This window comes from Zonotrichia leucophrys, chromosome 3 (assembly GCF_028769735.1).
Source record: "Zonotrichia leucophrys gambelii isolate GWCS_2022_RI chromosome 3, RI_Zleu_2.0, whole genome shotgun sequence".
Taxonomy (NCBI): domain Eukaryota; kingdom Metazoa; phylum Chordata; class Aves; order Passeriformes; family Passerellidae; genus Zonotrichia; species Zonotrichia leucophrys.
The window spans coordinates 15,952,874-15,980,131 of record NC_088172.1 but is presented as its reverse complement, the minus strand read 5'-3'; the positions used below and the strand labels follow the sequence as shown (position 1 = coordinate 15,980,131).

At 40.0% G+C, this 27,258-nt stretch overlaps 1 protein-coding gene across 8 annotated transcripts in view; it reads left to right on the top strand.

Moving 5' to 3' along the window:
- Window positions 1-26,577, top strand: part of SNAP91 (synaptosome associated protein 91) — a 63,533-nt gene extending 36,956 nt beyond the window's left edge. The window contains exons 14-29 of one of the 8 annotated variants that reach the window (XM_064707475.1): window positions 2,286-2,300; window positions 2,442-2,612; window positions 8,638-8,745; window positions 9,299-9,538; window positions 9,746-9,823; window positions 9,929-10,000; window positions 10,485-10,568; window positions 11,408-11,491; window positions 14,946-15,083; window positions 16,371-16,520; window positions 17,835-17,865; window positions 19,056-19,167; window positions 22,128-22,211; window positions 22,281-22,385; window positions 23,817-23,917; window positions 25,146-26,577. In XM_064707475.1, the coding sequence (XP_064563545.1) occupies window positions 2,286-2,300; window positions 2,442-2,612; window positions 8,638-8,745; window positions 9,299-9,538; window positions 9,746-9,823; window positions 9,929-10,000; window positions 10,485-10,568; window positions 11,408-11,491; window positions 14,946-15,083; window positions 16,371-16,520; window positions 17,835-17,865; window positions 19,056-19,167; window positions 22,128-22,211; window positions 22,281-22,385; window positions 23,817-23,909 (1,565 nt within the window). In that variant the 3' untranslated portion in view covers window positions 23,910-23,917; window positions 25,146-26,577. Of the gene's footprint in view, window positions 1-2,285; window positions 2,301-2,441; window positions 2,613-8,637; window positions 8,746-9,277; window positions 9,539-9,745; window positions 9,824-9,928; window positions 10,001-10,484; window positions 10,569-11,407; window positions 11,492-14,945; window positions 15,084-16,370; window positions 16,521-17,834; window positions 17,866-19,055; window positions 19,168-22,127; window positions 22,212-22,280; window positions 22,386-23,816; window positions 23,918-25,145 lie in introns of all 8 variants that reach the window. The other 7 variants (XM_064707474.1, XM_064707473.1, XM_064707480.1 and 4 more) reach the window with 7 other exon arrangements.
- Window positions 26,578-27,258: the final 681 nt, after the last annotated feature.

Genomic DNA, 27,258 nt, shown 5'->3' with positions numbered 1-27,258 from the left:
ACCTGTTAGTGCACTGGAATCTTGCTTTTTGTTATTTTTGGTTTTGGTTTGGTTTGGTCTTGTTGGCCTTTTGTTTTGTTTCATTTGGGTTTGTTTGAACTCTCTGACAGAATAAAAATATTTCACCTGGAAGGTAGGGCAGTACTGAGGCAGATCCCTCATGTGAGCTAGTGAGCTCTCCATTCCTGGAGGTTTTTCAAGACTTGAGTAGTCTGAGCCATGAGTGACCTGTTCTGGTGTTGGGAGCACTGTTGTTCTGAGCAGAAGGGTGGACACAATGACCTTCATTCCACCCAGGAATTTTGGGAGGCTGTGTAACCATGCATCCCTGCTACTTGAGGGCTGCTTACTCTTCTGGGCTACAGCAAGTGAATGTGGGAACTCATGAGAAAATAGTACTAGAGGGAGGAAGCTGGAAGAAGCACTGAAGTTATTACAGGTTCAGAATAGCTAGGAAAATGTGAATATCAATTCACGTTGCAGCATTAAGACATATCAACAATAAACAGCCCTGCTTTTCTCAGTCTTGCTGACAGTGTAGATTCTATGTATTTTGGCATATGCTATATATTCAGTATATTTGGATTATATTTGGGGTTATGTACAGTACACTGTATATTTTGTTGTATACTACTGTATTTCTGAATACATAATATGTCATCTACCAAATGAACTATAACTTCTGAAAATATTCACTTCTATGGTATCAGGAAACCATCAAGATAGGATAATTTGGTGCCTTGCAGCATACTGCAACGAGAATAGATAGCCATTTAGCCGGTAGAGTAGACTATAGTATTACAAAATATACAGTAGGTCAAAGTCTGCCTCTTTGTGAGGTTTTACTCTTGGATATAAAAGCAAACTGACTTGAATTTCTGCTCTGAACTACCTTACAGTGTGTCTTAGAACATGGATTTGCTAACAGTATTATTACTTTAATATTACTGTACAAAAAACCCATTGTTTTTAATAATTCCCATATTAAGACTGAGCATACATTGCTGTGTTGGATAATTGTCACTTTACATATATTGAGTTCAATAACATAATAATAAAAAGGCATTGAAGACTGAGCTAATAGAACTTAAAATTTTGCCAACAGTTGTTTATTTCAAGTCTAGCTGTTGACGTTCACCTGGTGTGCAGTAATGGGATACCAGAGTGCTGCATTTTTAATGTACTGTTCTACTCTTTTAGAATGGTATTTTGGTTTAGTTCAGCTTGTGCCGTCAGTCTCAAGTAGAGCTCGCCCAAGGAACCAATTATGAAAATTGTAAACAACCTAAATGTAGGTTTTTGCTGCCTTCTTTACAAGTGTTTTAAAAATAAAGACAAATTTGTGAAGGTAGGGCTGCTCCTGCTCAAATAATTTTGCTTCCAAATGCTGATCCACAGTAGAGCATCAGGACTCTGCTTGCTGTTCAGTGTGGGTAAGATGAACCCATGGCCCTGTTATGGGTACAAAGAATCTTGGAGCAGCACTGAGATACTGGTTAGAAAACAGGGAGCTGCTGAGCTCAGGCTATCCTAACTACAGAATAAAAATTTAATAGGACAGACTAATTAGTTTTTGCATGTTTTTATATCTCGTAGCTGATTTTTATGTAGGCAAAACATAACTCTGTGTTTGAGCTCAATCTGACTGATCTTAGAGGACATAAAATTGTAGGAAAGTCTGTCATTAAAGATGCTTCATTGGCTTTCAGAAGCAGTTGACTAAGGAGCCAAACTTGGAGCAGAGCCAGTCTGCTTATGCTTGTGCTGTCAACATTCATACTCCTCATAGCAAGTGTTAACAGAGTTAGTTGTTCCTGCAGAGCATGTTTGCTCTGTCATAGATGCAGAAAAGGCTTTTGAAGAGGAACTGCTCTATTTATTTATTTATTTATTTTGCACTTGGCAGTTGTCCCGAGTCCAAGAACCACCACCTGTTTGTCTCTCAGAATGTATTTGGGGACTAGGGATGCCATGTATCATATCCTGAAGTAACAACACTATTTGCAAGCTGCTCACTGCTTAAGTATCCTACTTTAGTGCCTGTTCTGTAAAGAGTTCTGGGGACGTACTGGTCCTGCTTTGAAGAGTAATTAAACAGAATGAGCTTTGTCCTGTCAGAATAACTTCCTGAATATTAGAAAAGCAAGTGTAGAAATTATGTTTCTAGGCATAACCTAGACATGTGATTTAGCATGAACATTTGGCTAATGAACATCTTCAATTTGGCAGTTCTACTAATTACTCTGTTTTTTTATTCTGCTGTCATTTTAATGGACAATCACTAGACCTCTTGGGAGAGGGTGAGTAGTATTTTCGATTTCTAAGACCTCTGTATGTTAAGACTCCTCACTAAAAGCTCCAGCTTTCTGGAGCTGAGCAATGTGGTCTTTGCCTTTCCCCTTACCTTTCCTGTTTGCTCTTCATTACTTGGTTGCATATAGATAATCTGGCTGCACTTTCTGGTGTGACCTCGGAGCCACAGATTTCAGATCCATTTGCCCCAGAGCCTACTGCAGCTGCTGCTCCAACTACTGACACTGCAACCACTACAGCTGCTGCCACGACAGCCACCACTGTCCCTGCTGCCACTGCTGAGGTGGATCTCTTTGGAGGTTAGTTTGGTTGCTGTAGTGCTCCGCACCAGTTCGTGATGCAGGCAAGCAATACTGAGCTCAGCTGCACAATAAGGCCTCTGGTTTAACCAGCTGCATATATATGGAAAAATATATGGAAAACTGTAAACGTAAGACTGGGTAAACTTATGTCTCAGGTCCACATGGGGGTAAGCAGGAATTGTTTCCACATTATTCAATAACTGTGCACTCTACTACAATTTCTGAGAAAAGCAGCTGTGCTTTTGTAGTTGAAGGGATAGATGTGGCAGTGTCCTCCCCTTTGTTATGTGTCATACTTGTGCTGTGTTGTGTTTGTTTTGGGTATTTCCTGCAAATAGAGTATGGAGCCAGCTGAAATTACTGCATTTCAGCAATCTTGAATTTGGGTTTTATTTCACAAATATTTGCAGAAAATTGAAGGGGTGATGAACTTGAACTAAATGTCAACTATGCAAACAATAATATGTAAAGGAAAAAGAGGAAAGATAATCTTAGAGTTTACTTGTGCTCATTCAGTTTCTAACGTTCTCTGCTATCCGCTTGAGTAGGAATACATTTCCCACTGTATGTTGTCATTTTTCTTGGTACTCCTGTGGAGCAGGAGGCTTCCCAGCAGCATGTCAGAAATTACATTTTTTTAACAATATACCAGCCCAGTAATGGAGAAACCTTCTGATTTACTAACCATGTTTAAGATCCCCTGACCAATGCGTTTTTCTAGTTTTCTCTTCTCTCATGTATACTTCCAGCATGACAGGGGATCTCAGGAATAGGTAATAGCTTATTTGCTATCAAAACTGAATTCCAGTATCTTCTCTGTGGGGTGTGTTTATTTATCACTTCTACTGACAGGATTGCCAGAGAGGTCTCATACATAAGCAGTTTGACTACAAAGGTGTTTCCTTAAGCCTGAAAATTCCCAGTTAGAAGGGTTGTTTTAGGAGTGGCTTCAACAGACAGCACCAACATATGCCCTGATAAAATGCTGAAAAGCCCTAAGAAAGGAATACAACTGCTACTTGCTGATTACCCCTCCTTTTACAAAGATTGATAATAATCTAAATGCCACAAGATCAGCCAGTTGAGAAGCATCTTCAAAATTGTCATGGGCAAAGTTCTGGATGCCACTAGAAGTGAGAGAGAGTCTGATGTTGGTTGCTCTCAGGAGCATGTTGCAGAAGCCAGGGCCTGTGCTCATTAATAACCCTGCAGATGCATAGTGTGAAATTTATGGGATGTAAGCTCTGAGGTTGAGCCAGTCTTGGATACTACAACTTCAAATTACATTATTAATTTATTAACTTGGTAATTTAGTAATTAATTTAATAATTAATTAATTTAGTAATAGGTATATGACTTTTTTAAAAAAATGAAAGGATCGTTAAATGGATAGAAATCACTGTGAACTTGAAACAGGATTAGAAAAACAACTACCTGTGCTTGTTCTTCCAGTACTACAGCAATAAGATGCAATTTTTTTTCCTACCTTTTCCACTACTCTGTATCTGGAAAAACAACTACTGTCACATCATGTGCCTGCTTCCAGGCTTGTCAGGCAAGGACCAGGATGCGTTTAGTTTCTAGAGATTTAACTGATCATTAGATAACTTAGTGACGCGTGTTCAGAAGTGGAGCTTCACCCTTCAGTGCGGAAAGAATTTCACTCTTGCGGCATGCAGACTTCTGTGACTTGATCTCTTCCTTTAAAGAAAATGTATTTTGTCACTCAAATGCAATAAATCTCCAGTGGATTATATAGTAGATGCATACTGATTTTTTTTTTTCCTGGAACGCTTCAGAATGAAGCGAGGTTCTATTATTTATGATAGTGGAAAACCTCTTGTTTGCAATAAGAAAAATCTCTAAACACACTCAGCAGTAGAGATACTTTTGCAGTGCCTTCAAGACATCCAGTGGACAGACCCTTTTGAGATCTGTGAGTCTGTGTTGAACTTCCATCTGTCTGTCCGTGGTTTGAATTTTTTTCTTTGTTTGTTTGTTTTTTCCTGAAGGCTGTGCTCTAAGTATATTCTAGCTCATATGCTAACATTCCTTGTTAATTTAAGACTGTGTCCAGTGCTAGAAGTGGTCGTTTTTGGGCAGACACTGCTACTGTCTAGTGTTTGTGATGCTAGACGTGCTTACACTTAATCCTATTAAGTAGGTATTTCACCTTTGAGGCCTACTAGAGATAGGGTCCTCAAGGTCACCTTAACTTCTTGCAGCTTGCCAGGGCTTTGTTGCTTCACACAATTTCTTATGGCCAGGTGTGGTAGCAGAAGGTACTGGAGCAGTGATCTCGAGAGAAAGAATGTAAAGAGTCTTCAGGGAGTGTTTGTGTAGGGAAAGAGGCTGAAAGCTGCTGGGGAAAGGTAGCCAGGCTGAAGGAAGGAGCAGTAGAGGAGGCTGTGGAATAACTGTCGACTGCACTGTGTGGCTGATACTTTGGCTGATAGGAGTCTGCATTCTGCCTAGGGCTGGGCTTTGTCTTTGAGAGATAAGATCTGCATTATGTGTTCATTGCCAGTATGGCATTGGAAAGCAGATGAGAAATGCAGGATTGATCCAGCATAGCTTTTTTAAAGAACTCCATGTCATTAAGAGGCAAACTTCCAGTGACCTGGGCCAGCTTGAGGAACTCCTAATCATGTTTCAAAGACAAACAAGAGGAGGCTGTTTTCAAAGAGCAGCTAGAATCTTTCCTGTGAAAGAGAAATGCGAAGGTAGAAAAAAGGCAAAATACCTTGATATGCCATTCAGTAATAAAATTTGGGAATAGTATTTTTGGATATGTGTATTGTGCACTTGAGTTACAATTTGTTGTGGGATTACTCTATAGTCAGTGCAAGTAACAGGTCACGGCAGACACTGTGCAAATGTCACTTATTAGGCATTAAGGTAATTGAATTGTAAATAGGCACAGCTATGGTCTTCCTGTAAAGAAATTGCAAGCAAAGTGCTGAAGACTTTTGGCAGTTAAGGGCTAAGCAATGTCCCTTATGCTGGTACATGCTGGTATAGCAAGTTAGCACTTAATAAATACCAAACAGACAACAAATACTTTGCATAATTATTATTATTTCCTATCTCTGAGCATAGTGAAATATTTCTTTATAACTCAGGTCAGGTGTTCTATGTCAAATAGCAATGAAGGGTGACTGAAGAGGGAAAAAACTCTGGAGCAGTTTCTTGTGTATGCTTCAGTTCTATAATCTTTCCTCTACTTGTGACTTCCACAGGATTGTTTCACATGTTTCATAATTCATGAATGATTATAAGTCAGTTGTATCATTTGTGTGAGTAAATTTGTCATGTATTGATGCCATGGCATCAAAGAAAGCCTGAATTTATGAGACGAAAGAGATCACTCAGCAGGAACACTTATTTTTCTGCTGACAAGATGTATTGAAGCACTACTTCAGTGTTTAACAACTTTGAAAGCCCCTTGTTTGCGTGTTATTTCAGTAAGAACTATATTTATGAATTCAAGTGTAACGCAGTACATAATACATACCTGTCACTCCTGGCAGGTGTTCCGTGCAGTGTGAACTTGCAGAGGTTTCAGCAACATCTTGTTAAGTTTTCAGGATGTCAAGAAAATCAAGTGAGGACCATATGTTACTTGATTCTAGAAGTCAAAAGCTAAATTCATTTTTTAGACAGGAGATGCAAAAATATAAAGAATACAGTGACTGCTTTAAAGGGAGAAAATCTCTTACACTGCTGAATGTGCAAATGTAGCGTTACTACAACAATATGAAGGAACAAAAAAGAAAATAAACTGTCTTTATTAATAATAAAATATGCAGATGTAATTGTACCCATTGTTGCATGTTAGGCTAGATTTTAGCAGAGGGCAGTTGTGCAGGAGCAGCAGAGCCTTTTGAAAAGAACTTAAGCACTAGCTTAAACCCAATGGTTTAGGCTGTGAGTTGTAGGGTCACCTGTTCAGGTTGGTGTGTCTCTATATTTATATAGGTTTCTTGAACTAATCAGAGTAACTAATATTAGGAGATTTTACAATGATATTTTTCTTTTAGATTCCAGTAAGAACTGAAGTTTTTATCCCACCTGCCATTTAACCCAAGTCTGATGCTAAAAAAATTACAGCGCTTGACAAGAACCTTACACAGAAGTGTCAGTAAAAAATAAAGAAATAAAGCTGGTGCCAAACTGTTTCCATGCATCTGTGGGCTGGAAGGAACTTGTGCCCACCTTAATATCTATTATATTATTATCTATTATATGTGGAACTTCAATAGCCTAAATCTGGACAGGAATAGGTATCACTCTGAGGCTGAAGTGATCCCAACATAGAACTAGTGGCTAGATCTATACACTCTGTATTTCTGCCTTAAATGTTATCTGGAATCTATCCTTTTATCCTGGAAAGTAATTGTAAGTAGGGTTGACCAATGTCTGTGCTGTTGGCCTACAAGCTTGTGTGGGCACAAATACATTTCTTTGCAAGAGCCCAGGGTGCCCCTTCATCTGAAAGCTGGCCCTGTAGTGCAGAACTGATCTCACATGATGTTACACAAAACACCTTCTCAAGCAGGATGATGCAAAACCCTTCAGTTCAGCTCTGTGCTGAATTCCTTCCACACGGAGCACGCCAGTGTCTGGTACACACACAGCACTGGGATGCTTGACTCACTCTGATGTTTTTACTTGGACAACTGCCATCCAGTTTTGTTGTTGAACAACCCTGTTACTTGAAAAATAGAATTATATTTGAAATGGCTTATTAGCAGGCATTTTTTGCTACTAACTCATTTTAATTCTATTGTACAAGACTAGTGGGCTTTCTTCTCTTCTGTTGAAGTTTTGATGCATGTTCTTTTGAGCTTTTTAGATTACCTGGCACGAATTTGTTTTTAAAATGGTTGTTTTCATTTTAAAATTGACCTTCAAGTTAAAGCATGTTAAGCTTTTTCCTGTGCTAATTTGACAGTGCAATTGTAGTATTCCCCAAAAGATGTTTTTAACTTGCTAATTTTTGTAGCAGTAGAAAAATGTCCTTTACAAGCATCTTGAAGTATTTAATCCTCATTGTGCAGTCCTTTTTTGTGGAGAAAATGCTTGCCTATGAGGATAGTCCAAATGGCACTGTCCATTAGGACTACTTCATAGAATTAAGAGCACAAATGCTGGTTTAAGCCTAGAAATAATGCTGTTCATAGCTTGAAATTTAAGCATGCCATTTAGGAACTGGCAAACAAAAAGAAAAAAAAAAGAGTCGAAGAGCAAGTGGCAAACAAAAAAAACTTCAAAAAACCTAATGAGCAAGTCATTCCAAAACCCCAAACTAGTCACTTTCTCTAACTTGGCTGGTTGGCCTAGAAGTGATCCTGAAGGGACAGACAGGTTATGGCTGGCCAGCCATTGGTTAAGATGAATAATCTTGATCTGTTTGAAGCAAGCTGAGTAAATATAACCTATGCATCACATTATGGCTTCAGAAAGATCCAGTTGGAATACTGTTAAGAAACAAGTAAGTTCAGTTTTTTAGATGTTGCATGACTGACTTGGCTCAAAGACTAGAAATGGTAGTTGCAAATACCTACCAGAGTAATTGGACTGTTATTTGTAACAGTGCAAGGCACTATGCAAGTAAACTCACAGTTGCAGATTAATCACATGTAATACAGGCTTTGAGCATGCAAGTTGTTAATATCTGCTCTTAAGTTAATTTTGTTAATTAGCTGATTTTGGGTAGTACATGAGCATGCTGCTCTGAACCCTTATACAATGAGAATAATGCCTTCTTTTGCACTCACTGTGCTTATTGTGGGCAACCCAAGAAGCTCCATCTGCAAACCCTGTCTAGAACCTGCTTGTGTGGGGTTGGGGGAGAGACAAAGCGTTTTGCGCTGCATGAGTTGTCTTGCTGTTGGAGTAATTACATTCATGTTGTATAAGGGGATCTACCTGTGCAATTTAACTTGGTTCTTTTACTATATTTTTCTTCTCTTTATTCCTTTTTTGTTTTTTTAATTTTTGTTTTTAAACTGCACCCAAGATGCCTTTGCAGCTTCTCCTGGGGAAGCCCCTGCAGCAGCTGAAGGGGCAGCAGCACCAGCTACCCCAACCCCTGTAGCAGCAGCTCTTGATGCATGTTCAGGAAATGGTGGGTTTTATGTCATTAGATAGTCTCTTGTTTTGCTGGTTTTTGGTTTGTTTTGTTTTGGTTTTTTTTTGTTTAAACTACATGGCAGTGTGTTTTTCTGAAAATTTCATACTGTTTGCAATTGGTAAAAACAAACCTTAGACTGAAGAGCATGCTTAACAAATTTGCCTATTTCCAAGTCCCAGTGACTTTGTATTTATTTGGTAGTGCTAATGAACAGTTCTGTCAGTGCTGAGTTTTAACAGTAGCCTGGATAGTCCTTTGTCATATTTGGTTTTTTGGCCTCATCAAAGAACCTTTGAAAGTTCTCCCCTCTAGTAACTAGGCTGCTCAGCCTTTTAGACAGTCTTTATTTTGGAAAAAAACTTAAGTAACATGTCTGGATAAGTAAGCTAGATGTTAGAGCAGCCTCCTCTGTGTGCGTGCGTGTATTTGCAGTATGTGCATTGCCTATAGTTGCTTTGTTCTTGACTTCCTCCCTCACTGATCCTAAGTATGCATACACATATATTTCCCCTCTCCTTTTTACAAGACCCCTTTGCCCCATCCGAAGGTAGTGCAGAGGCTGCTCCTGAGCTGGACCTCTTTGCTATGAAGCCAACAGAGACTGCTGTTCCTGTAGTTACCCCTACAACTAGTGCAGCCACTCCAGTTCCTGCAACAACTCCTTCTCCAGCTGCTGCTGTTGCTGCTGCTGCTACTGCTACTACAGCTACTGCCACTACCACCACTACTGCCACCACTTCTGCTACCGCCACCACCTCCGCTCCTCCTGCTCTAGATATATTTGGTGGTAATTTTGTTTTTAACTCTTTGATTCTGGTGGATTGATCTGTCAGGAGTACCAAATGAACGATTCGTTGTTGCATGCGTGTTGTGTGCTAGGCTTTCAAAGCAGAGAGCCTGTTAATTTCAAATATGATGTGCAAAATTGGAAACTTCTGTTTTCAGTCCTGCCTTTCAAAAATGAGTTAAAGATGTGTTGTGTTCTTGGCCTTAGATTTATTTGAGTCTGCTCCTGATGCACCTGCAGCACCTAAACCTGATGCTACTCCTAGCATAGATCTCTTTGGTACAGGTAAAGAGAGAATTCATCTGATACTCTGCTGCTTTGAGCCTGTGTAATGGTGTAAACTTGATTTGAGTGATACTTACTTCTCGTTCTTTCTTTTCTTCCTGGAAGATACATTTTCATCTCCACAACCTGGAGCTTCTCCTGTGCCTGAGAGTTCTCTCACTGGTGATCTCTTATCTGGTAAGTGCTTGTTTTCACAGGCCATTCCACAGACTTCCTGGGTTTGGATTTTTTTCCAAAAGTAAAAAAAAAAAAAAATACACAAACAGCTTACTGCCAATTTACATTTTTAAACTGAAATATCAAGACATATTAAGTTTTGGGTTTGCTGCTTTGGTCACAAGATGTGCACTTGCTGAATGAAGATGCAAATCATGAAGTGGCTGACACTGAAGTTCAGTAAGTAAGTGATGTTGTTGTTGGGAGAGCAAATACTCCTCTAAGCATAAGAAAATGCTTAATAAGCAATGTTTTCTTTAAAGTACTGTGGTTTTTCAGTTGCTGTGTGAGAAATGTAACACTTTCTGTTTGCAGTTCTGGAGACTATTACCCGAATTTACCAAACCTGTGGTACTAATTGTTGGAGCCCATATGGCTTTGAAATATTTAGCTATCACTGTTGCCTTGCTGATACTAAATATTATTTATCCTATGCTTACTGCAGTGGATGCATTTGCAGCCCCCTCTCCTCTACCCGCTGCCTCTCCAGCAAAGGTGGATTCTTCAGGTGTGATTGACCTATTTGGTGGTGGGTATTTTTGTTTCCTCACCACTTCAGAGTTGAATCACTTCATTTCGATTACCTTTGCGCTTTGCTAAAGCTGCGGGTTTCCCCTTCTCAACTTTTCTGTCTGGCCTTAGGGCTGAGTCTGGCACGTCTGGTTCTTAAACTTGCACCATAACGAACTGCAAATAAGCTGTCTGGTTGTCCTGTTGTCATGACACTTGCCATTCTGTCCCCAGTCAGTGCATGTGTGGCTCTTCCTCAGATGTCCAGTGAAATTCTGCTCTGTCCTTTTTCTTCTTTGCTAATCTCCATGGTCATGCTGTTTCCTCTCAGTTCCGTTTCTCAAAGCAGCTGAACTTTTGAGGGTGACTTGTCTCAAACTGGGTATATCTGAATCATGGGTTTTGACAAGGTGGAAATTAGGATGGACACAACCAACTCTAGGCATGTTGAGAAACAGAAGTGGTGCTTAGAAGCAGTGAATTCCAAACATTAGTGATACATTCCTCTAAGAAGATTTCATGTGAGCTAGTGGCTTCTGGCTGCAATGACTCCAAACTTTCAGCCAATGCATTCATCTCCAAAGTCCTGTTGTCTTGAATGCTGTGATTTGTATCTGAGAAGAGGTCCAAATAAAGGAGAAGAGATTTCTTGCAAATACTGATTTGTTGTACATCCTTTTATCCACCTGAACTTTGCATCCATAGTACTGCTCTGCAATAAGGATGGCCAAGCAGTTTCATTTTCTTCTTCTGATGTATGAAGTGACTTTCTTTTGTCATGTTTTGATAAGTGATGAATTGATGTATTTAATATTGAATGTCTCACTCTTTCTTGATGCTTTCTGGAATTCCCTTTAGATGCTTTTGGAAGTAGTGCTGCTGAACCCCAGCCCACTACCCAGGCTGCTTCTAGTTCCTCAGCTTCTGCAGACCTACTTGCTGGTAATAAAGAACTTCTAAAAACTTGTTACTTTAGAGCAATACTAAGAAATGGTGTTTGAAATCTTTTATGTTCTTTGGGTGTAGATAGTGAAATAAAATACTTATGCACTAGATTTCTTAGGACTTCTGATATTTTAATTAAAACTAGAGTGACTTATAATGGAGGCAATATAGTGAAGTACAAGCTTACTTCCTAGATTATCTACTTTCCATGTTCTTTGTTTTCCTACCTCCCACACAGCCTTATTTTTCTGTACTGTTCACTGAGTATGAGTGTCTCCATGAAGTTTCTTTGGCTGTCTGTAGCAGTACTAAAGTTAAGCAAGATTTCAGGCTATGCTTCTTGTTCCTTACTGCTAATTAAACTTTGAGTTCATTCAATTTGGTTTTCTTTAATTTGGTTGAGCACTTAAATGTTAGTAGCTTGAATGACTGACTTGGTAGCAGTCTTGCATTTAGCCAAGGAGAGTGGGTTGATGTGAGCATGGTTTTCTGAGCACAAGGACAGAGAAGTGATAGAGACCCTCTCCTTACACTGGGTGAGATGAGGTCTCTCACCACTGTCACACCTATATCAAAGGTTGGATAACTGTATTATTTTAGTCTGCAACCTACAGATAAGCAGCTTCAGCTGAATTCTTTGTGTACTACTCTCCAAAATTCGTGCTATACCATGTATTGTAGTGGCTGAGCTAAACAGCTGTGACTCCTCCCCATCCCAATCTGAAGTTTGTAAAGAGCAAAATCCCAACACATGCACTTTTGGTTTGAAGACTTGTCTTAAATTCTCCCATGTTTCTGAAAGGGGGATTTGTGTCATGATTTAAATTAATGCTACCCCAGCCAAAACCAGCACAATTTGTAGAATTGGTGGGTATGTTATCACTACATTTTCAAGTATCTTCTCAAAGTGTGGACATTGTCTAGTTGTGCTACAGGAATGAAGGAAGTTGTCTAGATAATAATAAGGCATACATCCATTCTCAATCAGCAAGCCAGATTCTTAAATTGGGACATAATGTGTAAATGTATGCTAAATCTTTAGGACAGACTGCTTCAGATTTTAAGGTGGAAGGTTACTTTTTCTTTCATATTTCTTTGATAGGTCTTTGTAGTAGTTTATAGATGGCTTAAGGCCATAGATCAATTTTTAACTAATCAGTTGTGGAACATGACAGTCTTTTGCAGTTACATGTGCTACCAGGAGACTGGGTGCGACAAGGTTGTTGGACAGAATTCTAATTCCGCTTATGCAAACATTACAGTACAAAATATTTTATGTCATTATCCATAACTAACCTTAAATGCAAGTAAGAATTGTGCTCCAGATGGCTTTAAACTTCAGCAGTGTGCACTCTGAATCTGATGAGTTGCATTAAATCAAAACCTAAATTATAAAAGGGATGTTCTAGTCTAAATACTCAAGCAGACCTGAAACAGTTGGGATGAATTGATGATTTTTTAAAATTTATTTTATTTATGTTTTGAATATACATTCCAAAGGGCTCCAAGTAGATTTGATTTTATTTTTTTGGCAGACAGAGGGAGTCTATAAACATTGCAGCATATTGCTAAGCATTTGTTCACTCTAGATAATGGCAGATGTATAGCCTGCAGTGTAATCCAGTTTTAAATTTAAGAGTGTCTGGAGTTCATATCATGGCTGAAGGCGTGTCCTTCATGGTTTATGAGTGTTTGGTTGTACTAAGTGTTTATATGCATAATGTTATGAGTATACTTACTATTCATAATTGCTTTATATGTTCTGCTGTCAAATGAGTTCCTGCCCCTTCTTGGCTTGCTTAGGAATTTTGGAAGAAATGTTTTCCTACTCTAAGCCTTTCAGCAGACAAAACCAGAGCTTTGAAGATAAATAAAACAGTCTAGCCATTTTCCCTTCTAGATCTTTCTACCCAATTAAACTATGTGCTTGTATTTCCTAGTATGTATAAAAATAACATGTTCTTATATGAAATCTTAGTTGACTGTGTGAAAGCAACCTCAAAATCAGGCAGTTGAGGGTGTCCACACAACACATCTAACTCAGTTGCTGCTGTTTCTGCAGCCTTTCCTGGGGTCTTGTGCAGTCTCTAGACAACTAGGAAATTGATTCATTAAAGAATTTTACGGCTTCTGGGCCTGGTATTCCTCTTAAATTGTACAGGGTGAAAAGCCATCAAATTAAGACCAGTCATCATACAAATCATCACCAGAAGCTGGGGAGTCCTCTGTTCTGTAGCTGGAAAAATAGACACTTTATGGACTTTGCAGAAGCTTACAGAACTTTCTAAACAGAACCTTATTAATGGATATTGGCTTATACTTATACCTTTCTGCCAGGCTCCTTACTTTCACTCAGGAAAGTGGAAAGACACGCTCTTTTAGGTGGCTCCTGTACTTTATGAATTGCTGCAGTGAACTGCCTTTTTCATCCCTGGATCTGGTCAACCTGCTTCTGGTCTGGTTCTGTGGAGATCTGTGCTTTTGTGCAGATACTTTAATGCACTGAGCTTTGCCTTGGGCAGGTGATGATCTCGTGTTTTAGCAGGTATCTGCTGCAGACCCCCTCCTCAAGAAGGGGCACATAGAGGAAGCCTCTTTTAGGCAGCCTGAGAAAGCATCACTAATATAAGCTTTGGCACTAGGGCAGCTGGAACCACCATAGCACGTGCTGGAAGGGAGATGGGGAATGCAGCTGGGTATGGGTAGTGTGGAATGCATTGGAGAATCTCTTAATGTGGAGCATACCAGAATCTCTTAATGTGGAGTGACTTCAGTGGAGAGCCACAGAGATGATTACTTGTGCTTATGACATATGCAGAGAGACTGACCTAGGCTCATTCAGCCTTAAAAAGATGCTTACAGATGTCAAAACTCACAGGAGCATGCAGAGGAGGTTCTTCTTGGAGGTGCACAAAGACAGTAAAAAAAGGAAATGTGTGTGGGAAACTCATTAAATACTGTAATGGTCTGATATGACAACAGGCCACCCAGAGAGCCAGTAAGAGCTCCTCTTGAAGGTGCTAAGGCAAATGTCTGGGCAACTTGATTTGATTAGACTGACTTTAAACAAGATGTGTGGCTGGCTGACTTCCAGAGATCCCTTCCAAACTACATTATTCCATGACAAACTCATGTCAGGAACAGACTGTGAAGAGATGAGGGCAGATCTCTGATGCCAGTGCATTTTTCCATATTCAGGGTTAGCTGCTGTGAGCATGAGACTTGCTGTGGGCTAGGATTTGGGTTATGAGGGCCTCTTGGTTCCATTATACTGAAGTGAGCCTAATAAACATAGGGAAGCTCACATAGGCTGCTGAAATGTTCTTTATTTTAAAATGGCACAGTAAGAATTGTCTTTTGTCTTTCCACCCTTTATAGACTGAGGAGTTGGTAAACAGTCTAACAAGGCTGGCTCTAACGTCCTCACCTCTCCTATGTGTTTTTTTTAAAGGCTTTGGAGGTTCCTTTATTGCTCCCTCTCCATCACCATCCCCAGTCACTCCAGCTCAAACTGGATTACTACAGCCCAACTTTGATGCAGCTTTTGGGACAACAGCTCCAACAGCTGGCAGTTCATTTGATGCATCAGGTGAGCTACAGGGTTTTTTCCTCTGAATTTTCTAATATATTTTGTGTAGTAGATGAGTTAATGGCACCATATTTAGGCTCTGAGTACAAGCAATATCAGTGACCTACTTTTTCTTTCTTACTGGAAGAACCTCAGGGTGGTGATAAGGCTGGCGTGTGCCCAAGAGCTCTCTGTACGCATTTTTTATTCTACCATGTCAGTAAAAGACAAACTAGTGTATACGTCATCCTTGCATGTGCTTGATAGCATGAATCAGGAATCAGACAAACAAGGAAAACTCTACTCTGTAAATCAAGTATAGAGGCAAGTCCTGTTGCCACAGCTTCTGATGGTGCTCTGGAGCCTGCATGGCACCTTAGGTACACACAACAGAAACTGCCCTAGAGTTCTTTGCCTGACTATAAGCTTAAACTTTTATCACTGCTATCATTTTGTTTGCATCTCTTCCATTCTATATTTTTCATGCTGGGTCCTTGCTACAAACTTAAAATTGGTGAGTTCTACAACCGTACAAGAAAAAAAGATGGAAATAATACTGCTGCTTGGTTATTTGGTTGCTTGCCAGTGCACATGCTACCCCTCCCTGTTGACTTAACATTAGCATGTACCTCAAATACAGATCAGAAGATAGAACTCAGGCATGAGATGTACCAAGCAGTTTGACTTCAAGGGATCTAAAAAATGAACTTCTGAGTTAGATGACTGGACTAAGGAGAATAGCACTGTCTGTGTGGATGGTTCTGGTTCCTTCTGATCTCATAAGATGTTAGTAGGTTTTCCCAATTCCCTGCTGCTTGCAAGTGAATAGTAACATCTTGAGACTGCCAATCCTGTTGCTGTGAGATGTCAAGGTATAAGACTGCCTTTGCCACAGTAATTCTGACTGGTGTTTGCAGCAAGATGTTCATTTTAAAAACCTTTAAATGAATATCTCCTGACAAATGTGTGTGTATCTGACATCTCTGTAAGGATGGTTGTAAGAAAAATAGTGTCATGTGGAAGTGGTGCTGTATCTATGTAGATTCAATGCTCCAATTAAATCCCTTTTTTAGGCATGTCTTCTCATGTTAGTTTTCATTGGTATAGTTTTTTGAGGATTACTGTACATTCAGTGTCTGGTAAACTGACATGCATGCCCTTGTTGGCATTACTTTCAATGTCAAATGGTGTTTGGGTAAGATCTGTGGTGTGGTCGTCTGTGCTGTGTTCGTTGAGCAACAGCAGAGTGGCAGGCAGTGCATTTTTGATCACAGCTGCTGTTCTAACTCACTTTCCTTTCACTTCCAGTGTTTGATGGCTTAGGTGATCTTCTCATGCCAACTATGGTTCCTTCTGGTCAGCCTGTAGCACCTGCAGCCACAGCAACAGTCCCTGCTGCAGCAGCAAGCAAAGGCCTCGGGAGCGATCTTGATTCGTCTCTCGCAAACTTAGTCGGCAGTAAGTGACAAATTTTGGTTTTGAGTGGTGTGGCATGCATGTTGCTTTTTCATGGAGCAAATACCTGTCAAATTTAGCTTGCTTCAGTATCCTCCTGTTCTGCTGTGGAAACTGGGGAAGCTATCAGCAGGAATAAGGCTTGGTTCAGATAGCTGATTCTCTTAGTCTGGGTTTATCCTTCTTGGAGCCCAGGATCTGAGTCAAATACTGGCATTTGTTTGGTGGGTGTGATTTGTAATATCTGATCATCCCAACTACATTTCAGAGGCACATCAGACTCTTAATGGATGTGCCCCTCTGTAATAGATGGAAAGGTGAAAATTGTCCGAAGTGGCTGATAGCAGTTTAAGCAGCAAAGCTGGTGGACACAAATAGCTGACTTCATGTTAAATGAGACAAAGAGTAGCAGTGGGGTGATGAGTGCACTCAAGAAGGCAGGGGCAGAGAACTTACAAATATGTTCTTATGTACTTTCCTGTAGTAGGAAAAAGGGCTAGACTCTTTGTAATTAGAGATCAGTAGCTGCAACCCCTCCAAAAAACCTATCAGAAGCCCACCTAGGCTAAGGTGTAATCCTGCTGAAGTTGTATAAAATTAATACTCCCTTAGTATATGTAAACACACCACAGCAAATGTGTAACTGATCTTATGATGCAGACATGGCTGTTAGGTGTGGAGGAAAATACTGAGCTTGGAAGTCAGCAAGACTCTTAATCCCTTGAAATGTCTTCTGCAAATCATCTGCTATATCAAAGTTTGGAGGAGAAAATCAAACAGCAATTTATGAATTACAGGAGATATAATGGTCCTGTGAGAAGAGTACTCTTTAAAATTTAACTTAAGACTTCTTCCAAAGGGTAATTAAAGAAACTATTTGGAGTTTCCATGTGTGACCAAGCAGATAAAACATTGGAAAACTTATAGGCAATGTCCACATTTAGTGTATGTAGAATACAGCTTTTTATTTCTGTATGTGTAATGAGGAACAGAAACTAGTGTTACCATTCATGGTAAATAGTTCAGTGCTCTCAAAGAACTTGGCATTTTGTGGTCCTAAATATAGTTACTTTTGTTTGCTGTTGAAGCAAAAATGACTTTCTCAAGTGCAAGACATCTGCAGGGTTTCTCAGGTGTTTGTCCTGAAGAATAGGTAGATGTGGCCAGTCCTCTGATGCTGTCTAAATGAAGACAGCCAAAACTTTTTTGGTCTTGATAGGCCCCAATGCAATGAAATGTAAGCTGTTGCTTTGACAGGCTCCAATTTTCTAAATGTGTGGTTTCTTTTTTATTTCCTTTTTTCCTTACAATTTTCAGATCTTGGAATTTCTGGTACTACTTCTAAAAAGTAAGTTCAACTTTGCTTAAAGATAAAAGTAATTTTTCTACTCTGGTGTAAAGCACTACATCTATTTCAGTGTTTATTAAGTAGCAATGAATTGGTTATATGCTCTGACCTCCCAATCCAGAAAAATTCTGAAGAAAGTATTCTATTCTGTACAGGTTTACTGAATAATTAAGGTTCAGTGTTCCTGATATAGCTTACAAAACTGCTGTCTTGAATCTGAGTGTTAGAAATATTTTCTCCTGTAAATTACTGTTTTCATGTTGGATAACTGATTTCCAAACAGCTTATAATGAACAAATAGTCCAGATAATATATACTTTTATAGCTCCCCTCAGTAATCTATGCTAATATATAATAGATGTGTTATATTTTTACAGATGCTGGATGTACTTATTGTGTAGGCATTGAAATACTTCCAGAATAGAAAAGAGGTTCATTCCATGCAGCGATAACTTTCTTTTTGCAAAAAGAAATAGTTACAACATTGTGTTTGTGTTTTTATCTTCCTAATCTAACTGCTTGCTTGTGCCCTGAGCCTTCCTCTGTATGCAAAACTTCAAAATGTTTTGTGTCTCTGTGGAGATGATAGGAGGGATGTGCACAAACGTATCATGAGGTTTAGCCTCAAAATGTAGCTTACTTCAATCTGCTTTGTTCAAATGGTGTATTTTATTCTGGTAGGGCAGCTTGTAACAAAACCTGTTTTGTCGACAGCCCTTTTATTCTATGAATGATTTGTTTCTCTTGTATCTATCAACTTTTTGCAGAACTGAATGCTTTCCTTCTTCAGCTGTCTGAGCAAGATTTCCAGCACTGAAATGGCCTTTCAAAGACATCTAGCAGGCAGCTCTCCTGCCTGGCCCCAGTAGAATAGGCAGTAGCAGTCCCTCTTCCTACTTTGCAAGGGTATATGTGATATGTTACCTTCAGTCAATACTAAGTAAAACTTCTCTTTAATTCTCAACACAAAGGCCATAACCATGTAACTGACTTCAGCTTAGAGTGTTCTGGTGTCTACTGCTAACAACCCTTGAAACTGAGCGTCACTAAAAGTAAATCTTTCTGTTAATAACTGCATACACCATAAGCTAATGTAGCTGCACGTCTAATGCTAATGTGTGCTGTAACTGCTTTTCATTTTCGCTGTGGAAGTGTGCAAATAATAGCCTGCCTCTCTCCCTCTCTGTTAGGGGAGACCTGCAGTGGAATGCTGGAGAGAAAAAGTTAACAGGAGGAGCCAACTGGCAGCCAAAAGTAGCACCTGCAACATGGTCAACTGGTGGTGTCCCAGGTGGTCCTTTGGTAGGTGGCTAATCCATAGACAGCACTGGTTTTGGGCTTCCAATATTTGATGAGGCTGTGCAAGCATACCTGTAGGGACTGCTCCACTTACTGAGGCTAAAGAGTTTGCCTCTGTGTAAATTATATGAGTATTTCAAGTCTCATTTTTTAAAAACCCATTTACAGTGGGTATAAATAAACCATTGAGTAGTAAATTAAAAATACACTAGCTTGTGTATCAAGGTATTGCTCTACCTGTACATTTAGTACCTGTGGGCATTTCCAAGTGTGTGATTAGCCATGTAGATCTGGCCAGGATCAGGCCCAGGACAAGTGCCCAAAATAAAACACTATTGATCCAAAGCTGATGTACTATAAGGAGAGAAAGTACCTAGTTTTCCTCGAGTTTTACTGGATGAAGTAGATCAAAAGACTACATAGTATTCATACTGATCAAGGACATGATGTTAGATCGGGAGTGGGTAGCTTATTTAGCAGGGTAAAACAGTTGGAAAAGGTAAGATTACCCTGTAAAAAGTGTCAGAAGGCACTAATTTTGAGAGAAGAGGGTCAAATTGAGCTAAAAATCTAAACTTGGAACAAGAGCAACTTGATAATGAGTGAGCTACAAAAGTATTCTGAGGAGTAATACCTCATCTCATCAAATGTCTCACAAGGCTTAAAACAGCCTCCATTTGAACAAGGTTGGGTTGGCAAAGGAAAGAAGAGCTCTGAAAGGGGACCAGGACCAGTTCAGTTCCTTGCTGCCACAGCCAGGTGTTGACATGACTCTGAGCACGTTCCATAATGTTATGGAAGACACAAGAATTCTCTGTACTTCACTTAATGTGTTAGTTGTAACACCAACTTTTTTTCTTGATAGAAAGGCTGGGCAATACTGTACAGTGTAAGTGAATTTTTTTGACCTCTTACTGCACTTACTAAACATGAAGATACTAACAGCACTCACCTGCACTGCAGTTACTACTGCTGGCTTAAAACTAGCTAGAAGCTTCTAACACGGCTCCTCTTGGGCTGTCTGTCCAACAGACAATTCTCAGCCAGTGGGTTGAATATGGCAGTAGTGATGAACCATTTCTGTGCTGTAAGCTTGAAAATTATCTCTTTACTGCTTTACTTTGATGTGAACTACCTGATGATTTGTACTGCCTGAAATTTTGAGCTTCTGCAGCATCAGTCTGATCTTGTAGTGATTTTACCATCTGAGAAGTAATTGGTGTTTCTGGGAAGCTGGGTAGTTTTGGTAGCATTTCATGAAACATTTGTGTTGTATATATTTCTTCAGAATCATGCACTTAGGTACTTTTTGAAAGCAAAGAAACCCGGGTCTGCAGGCAAAATAAATATGAATGAAAAAATGAAGCTTTTATTCGTGTCACTATTGAACCTTTTAAGTTTTGGTCACTTCTTCCCTTTCTTGTGAACTTTCAATTCCAGGATTAAAATCAGCAGAATTACATCAAACCCCATCCCCTCAAGTGACCTTGTGCTTAGAGGCAGGAGCAGATTCAGTTTGTATGGCCATTTTCTTGGCATCTGCCTGACTGGATGTTGAGCTACAGTGTGTTCCTGTAAAAGTGATCCAACTGCATCTGATGTCATTAACCTGTGTGGTTTAGTGTCTTGCTTTACATACCTGATTGTCCAGATCTTGGTTTTAGTTTGGAGACTCTGCTAGCACAGTACAGTTTTTAACTGAAATGCTCCCCTGAAACTTTCAGACTGGAATAGAGTTCATAAATTCTTAGCCAGAAAATGTAGTAGTTTGGATAAATAAGTCTGGGACAGGTTATCTTGACTTGTCTCCAGCTTCTTAAGAAACTGGCATGTTTTAGCCTGGAAGCAAGGACCAACCAAGGGCACTAAAATGCAGCATTCTCAGAAGTGGACTGTACAGTTCCAGCATATCTGCAGAGACACACTCTCCTTTGAGCTGTAAGTGTGCTAGCTGCTCTCCAAGTGCTGTGGGGTGTTACTGACTCGAGGTGGGTGGTAAAGATGTGGAGGCACAGACCATACAGCTCCTGTAACAGCTTAGGAAATGGTGTCAGTGTGCTTAGGCCATGCAAGAGTAGTAATGAAATCCTACTGCCCTTTTTACATCCCTTCCTTGAATACTTTCTGCCTCTCCTCAGAGCTGTTAATAATTTGGATTGTATATATCTGTGAAAAGGAAAGGTTTAGATGCCTTCAAGGCTATAAGGAGACACTGCATGGGAGTTACATGGAAGGCAGCCAAAAGGGATGATGTGTAGGCTGTGCTAAATAAGTGAGGTGGGGTGGCCTTTTTAAAGGTGCTCTTGTGCTGTATATCCAGTCAGACTACTAAACTAACAGTTCTCCCTGAATTGTAGTGGAAGATAACCTTTGTTTTGCCTTTTATTATTTGAACGAAAATCATACCAATATGAATGAAAATCATAGCTAGACAAACTAAACTGCCCTTAGTAATGGTTCTGATTGTGGTTTAAGTGTATGAACTTATCCTTTAACTTCAATGAATCTTGGTGCATAATTATTTTTTCTTCACTGTAAACTAATTATAGCAGCTATTTCCTTTAGCTTTACAATCTGCTTAAGCTTTTACTAAAATACAGTGCTACAATAAGTGTCATAGTGTGTTAGCTGTTAAGAAATTTGGGTGCTTTCTTACGCTATGAGAAGGAGAAGGAAACTGTGTATTCTTGGGCCTATTTTGAGTTCTAATCAGTAAATGGGCTATGTTCATGAGGAGAATGGAGTCTGTCACCATTGCTTTCTCATGAAGGAAGAAGCTGAGCATAAGGACTCATTCAGCTCTCTCATTCCTTGAAGCATTGTGGTTTTGAGGCTGCATATGTGCTGCATAACAGTCCTACTTTCCAGAGCAGCTTTGAGAATGCTGGAGACTCTGTGTGATTTCCAGATGGTTGCTGTTAGATTTTTGTGCTTTTTTGCCCTTTTTTTTTTTTATTTTTTAGGCGGGAGCTGTGCCTCCAGCAAGTGCTGTTCCTGCAGCAGGAGGTACTCCACCTGTCCCACAGCCAGGAGCAGCATTTGGGATGGTGAGTCTCTTTTGCTACACCGCTGTCCCTCCCTCGCCCGGCCCCTGCTGACTCGGTGTTGGTTTGCAGCCCCCAGCAGGTGCAGGGGTGCCCATGATGCCCCAGCAGCCGGTGATGTACGGGCAGCCCATGATGAGGCCCCCGTTTGGAGCCGCCGCTGGCCCTGGTGTACAGGTGAGCATCGCTCTACACCAATGCTTCATGTTCTCCATGCCTCTAGAAAGCAGCTCCTCGTGTGTGCGTGCATTAGCTCAGCTCAGCCCTAGCTCTGGGCCAAGGATCAGCTGCCTGCCTTGCAGCAAATCACATGAACCACCTGGATTTTTTTGAAGTTGCCTTGTATGAGACCAATGGAACAGGTTTGAAAAGTCTCCTACAGATAACTGCATCCAAGATCTGGTTTTGGAGGATATTTGAATTAAGCTGCAAGTGGAACTCTCAGGCACTGCTATTCTGTTCACAGCCTACCAAAATTTACTATAGCTACGCTCAGCAGGTGATGCAGCATAAGCTGTAACACCTGTCCCAGGCTGTTACTTCAACTAGAGTTTGGTTTGTAATAATACTGAAAAGAAAGAACCTTTCCAGAGGAGATGCAGGAAATTATTTAGCTGTAGTATTTTTCTTTTTGTGAGTCAGAAGTCCATCTTGCCTTTCAAATAAGGAGGGAGATGGAAATTGATGCTGCAGCTGTAAAATCTCATTGGTAACCCTGGAAACCAGGCTGCCCTTGTTTTGCAAATACTAAGCAATCAACATATAGCAAACCACCATTTTTATGTAGGGAACTACATTCCCAATGAAGCTTGTCAAGGTTTTCTATGTAAAAAATGGAAAAAACAGAAAGAACTTGAAACTGCTGTAAGAATATACTTAGTCTTGCTTTTCCTCCCACTTTAAACTATCTCTGTGCTTACCAAGAATACCATGATGGGAATCAGAATTTTTTTTCTGAAAAAGGGGTCATCAAGGTGCCAGGGCTACATACAAAATACCTCTTGTGCCCTGAGTTGAGGTAGGAATGGGGAGGAGTGAGGTCAGAGTGGGAGAATGATTTGACCACCATAATCAGAAGTTTTGCATGGAGCTTCAAAACTGATGTTTTCTATTGAATGACCATTTTTATGCCTGCCAAAGGAGGAACCTAGTGTGATCCAGTCATATTTCCAGTTTGTTTTGGACTCTTATTTACATTACCAATGTCAAATAATTTGTACTTAACTGCCAGTAACAGGGAATTTCAGTACCCTGGAAGATGCACTCTGCTTGCTCTGAGCCTTGGTTTTTAGCATCTAACAATTGTCTCTTCTGTCTGGGTTGAAGGTTCTAACGCCTCCCTGGTTTGCAGGGAGGGAGAGATCTCAAGCTATGCTAATTAGAATCTGCAGTATTTATAGCCCTAGCCACTAAACCTGCCAAACATTGTTAACCCTGTAGTGAGGATGGAATCCAAGCAATGCTTGAGCAAAACGGCTGGACTTGCAGACAAATGAGAACTTTTTATGCTTGCAGTGTGCTTGTGTGAGAACTGCCTGTGTCTATCTAACGCTTGTGTATTCTTGTCTGCTTTGTTTTTCTCCTGCCTTCCTGGCTGGCGTCTGTCAGCTTTCTCCAAGCCCAACTCCTGCTACTCAGAGCCCCAAGAAACCTCCAACAAAGGACCCATTAGCGGATCTTAACATCAAGGATTTCTTGTAAACGATAAGGTATTCTGTGGCTGCCTGCTCCAGCATGTCACTCTCTGGTACATGTCTGGCACACAGATGTTGTTTAGGTTGAATATGACAGATAAAATCGCAGCTGCAGAGCTAGAAACATGCACTGTATCGAAAACCAAATTCTCTGTCCACACTCTTAACTTTAGCCTGAAATCTTGACTCACAGATAAACTTTTTCTGACAGTTGCTTTTGGCAAAAAAAAAAGTATCTTTAATGCATAACTTCCATTTTTTCCTTGTTTCCACTCAGTCCGAGCATTCATGTTTGGGTGTTTTCTTGAAGTTATTACTGAAACATGTAGAATGATAGCAGTGTACAAATACTGAGGGGCAGATGGTATGAAGAGGCTTTTTCCACTCTTGTGGGTGTTGAAACAGATTCGGTATCATAGGTGTGAAGGTGTCAAAAGGGGAAAAACTTACATGTTCTTGTCATCAAGGGGAAGTTGTTTGCAGCTCTTCACTGCTGCCAGCTAATGTTCTACCCTGCCACACAATTTTTCAAGGCACTGCTTTTCTGAATGGTAAGGCTGTGAGGTCCTGAGCAGTGCTGTGTGGAGCAGTAATGGGGAGGAACAGAGGAGTAAATGCAAAGAAAAATGGAGGAGAAGCAAAAAACAGTACTGCATAATGGAAGGAAAAGGCCAAAACATTATTCTGATGGTTCTGGAAGGCCAAGTAGGAATATAAAATTGAATTAACGCTTAAGCCAATTAAAAAATAATAATGCAGAAATAAGGTATGCATTTTATAACTAAGTCTAGAATAATGAGTCTAGAATAAGGTGAGGAGAGGACAATGATTACATAACTTTAAAGCCTTCTTCATGAGTCACTTCTCTTCCTTCCTAGAGCTTAATTCTAAAATTTGTTCTGAGCCCACTCTGCACTGGAGCTGGCAGCAGTGATTCAGGCTGCTCTTAGCAGGCATCTCCCAGTTCCACTTCACCCTTCCAATTCCAGCCCCAGAGAGGTGTACCTGGCACTTGGCAGAGACAGCCAGGGGTGGAGATACACCACTGCTGGGACTCACTGCTTTCAACTTGTATTTATAATAGAGAGATTCATAACTGGCTGTGGGAAGACTGCTACTTCACTAGAATCTGATGGTAAATCCTTTGAGATGTGGAGAGATGAGCAGATTTCATGCTCTTTGTAGAACATGCTTTACTAACTCATTATATCAGTTTTCATCTAATGCTTTTCTATATTCACAGCTGCGTTTTTTCTGACTGGATGCTAAAAACGTGAGTTTGGAGACTACAAATGGACGCTCAGAGTTTCTCAGTGAGCCACCAGTACCAAACCCAGTGCTTACTCAGACTTTCTCTTCCTCCTGAAACGTGTAGCACAGCTGTGAAAGTGAACATTAGGAATGTGTACTACCTTAGCTGTTATCCCTACTCTCTCGAAATTTGTGTACTTGGGTTATTTGTGTTTTACAATTTAAACAATGGATGTATGTTTCTGATGCCTTCTAGTGCTTTTCTGAACCTATCCCACAGGGGCAGATTATGCAGCTGTTGTTTGGTGAGCCATTTGGAGCAATGTCTGTGGTTTTTGAAGGTTTCAATGTATATAACTTTTTGAGGACACCCAAAGTTTCCCTAGGACTCAATTTCTCCTTTATCTGTTAAAAAACATAGTGTGATAATATCAGATATTAAAGAAAATACTTACAAAATTGTGCAAAATATCTTTTTTTTTCCAGTCACAGGAATCTCAATTGTCGTGAAAAAAATGTTTTATTTTTGTGGCACTGTATATGTTAAAATAATTTAAAGTAATATAAAGGAAAACTTCCATAACAAATACTTTTTCAATGATTTACCAAGAATGAAAAACCATATCTGAAAGAACACCATATTTATTGCTGTTTTTAATTTTAAATCTATTTTAATTCTTTAAGTTTTTGCATTTATAATTGGCATATTTATCAGTTCTTGCTAAACGCACTGAAAATAAGTAAAGGGTCAGTTTCTCTCCATGTAGTTGGGAAAAAGCAACGCTAGTTGTGCTGGCAGTAAGGGATTTCAAATACGAGAGCACTTTTTGGTATATCTGTAGTCAAAACATTACAAGTGATGTTACTCATCTCTGTTCAGTTCTTCTGTACATCTCTTAATTTAGTGCTTACCTGTGTATGCCTTAGGATAGTGTTTTCTCATTGCCCCGAATGCGCTGTGAGTAGCTTTTGTACTATTGGTGATTAGATTTAATTCTGATCCGGAGATCCATGCCCTTTACTGTACATACTGTGTTCCTTTGATTTTTATTTGTTCTCATACTGTTTCTGCTGATGGCTTGGTGTAAGATCTTGACTCTTCAATGAGGTCACTGTTGATCAGTGTTACAAGTGGCTTGGCAGTTCTCTGTAAAAGCATATTGGGTTGGAAAGATATTCACCTAAAGTCTTTCAAATGAACTATTTAATCAATGTATGGTACCATTAAAAGTGGTTGTATCTGAATTTGCTGTGGGGATAACATACACTGTAATGGGAAAGTTCTATAAAAAGTTAATTTCAAAATGGCTTTTCTTTGTATTTCAGTTTAAAAAAAATCCCAAACAAAAAAAAACCCCAAAAAACAAAAAAACCCAGTGCATGTGTGCCCTCTGAGATGCAATAAACACCTTGATCAAAGTAAATATCTTGTTGCCAGTTTCATACTCATTAAGATGTTGAGCACAATAATATAGTCTGAGAGGGGAAAAATGTGTTCAGGTCCTGACACTGATTGATGAGTCTGCTGCATATGGGAATGATTTTTATACAATCATAGAATGATTTAGATTGGAAAAGTCATCTAAGATCATAGAGTCCAACTCGACCTAACACTGCCACCTCCACTGCCCATCCATGTCCCTAAGTGCCCCATTCACAGCTTTCTGCCCTCATTGTGCCAGTTTTGTAACCAGTTAAATACCAAGGGTGTGCTAGAGGATTTTTTTAATAGTTTCTTTTATGTATCTGAATAGACCCCATCAGTAATTTCATCTCTTTACCATTCCCAGCTGTTTTCAGCTGTGCCCAGTGTATGGCAGCCACGGGTAGGAGCCGCCCCCTGAGCCTCCTGGGCTCAGGGACTGCCCCAGGACCATAAAGGCCTTCCTTGGAAGGGTTTTGGGTGGAAGGGTGGGTGGGGGATAGGGCTGCACTTGGGGGAGCCCAGAACCCTCTTGTCACAGTGCCATCACCTGGCACTGCAGGATTTGCAATGCCCCAGGGCAGGACAAAGGGGGCATCAATTTTATATCTCACCCTTATGATGAGCTCTCAGTTGCATCCCAAATTTCTGGATTAAAAATGGGTAAGGCTCAGCAAATTGC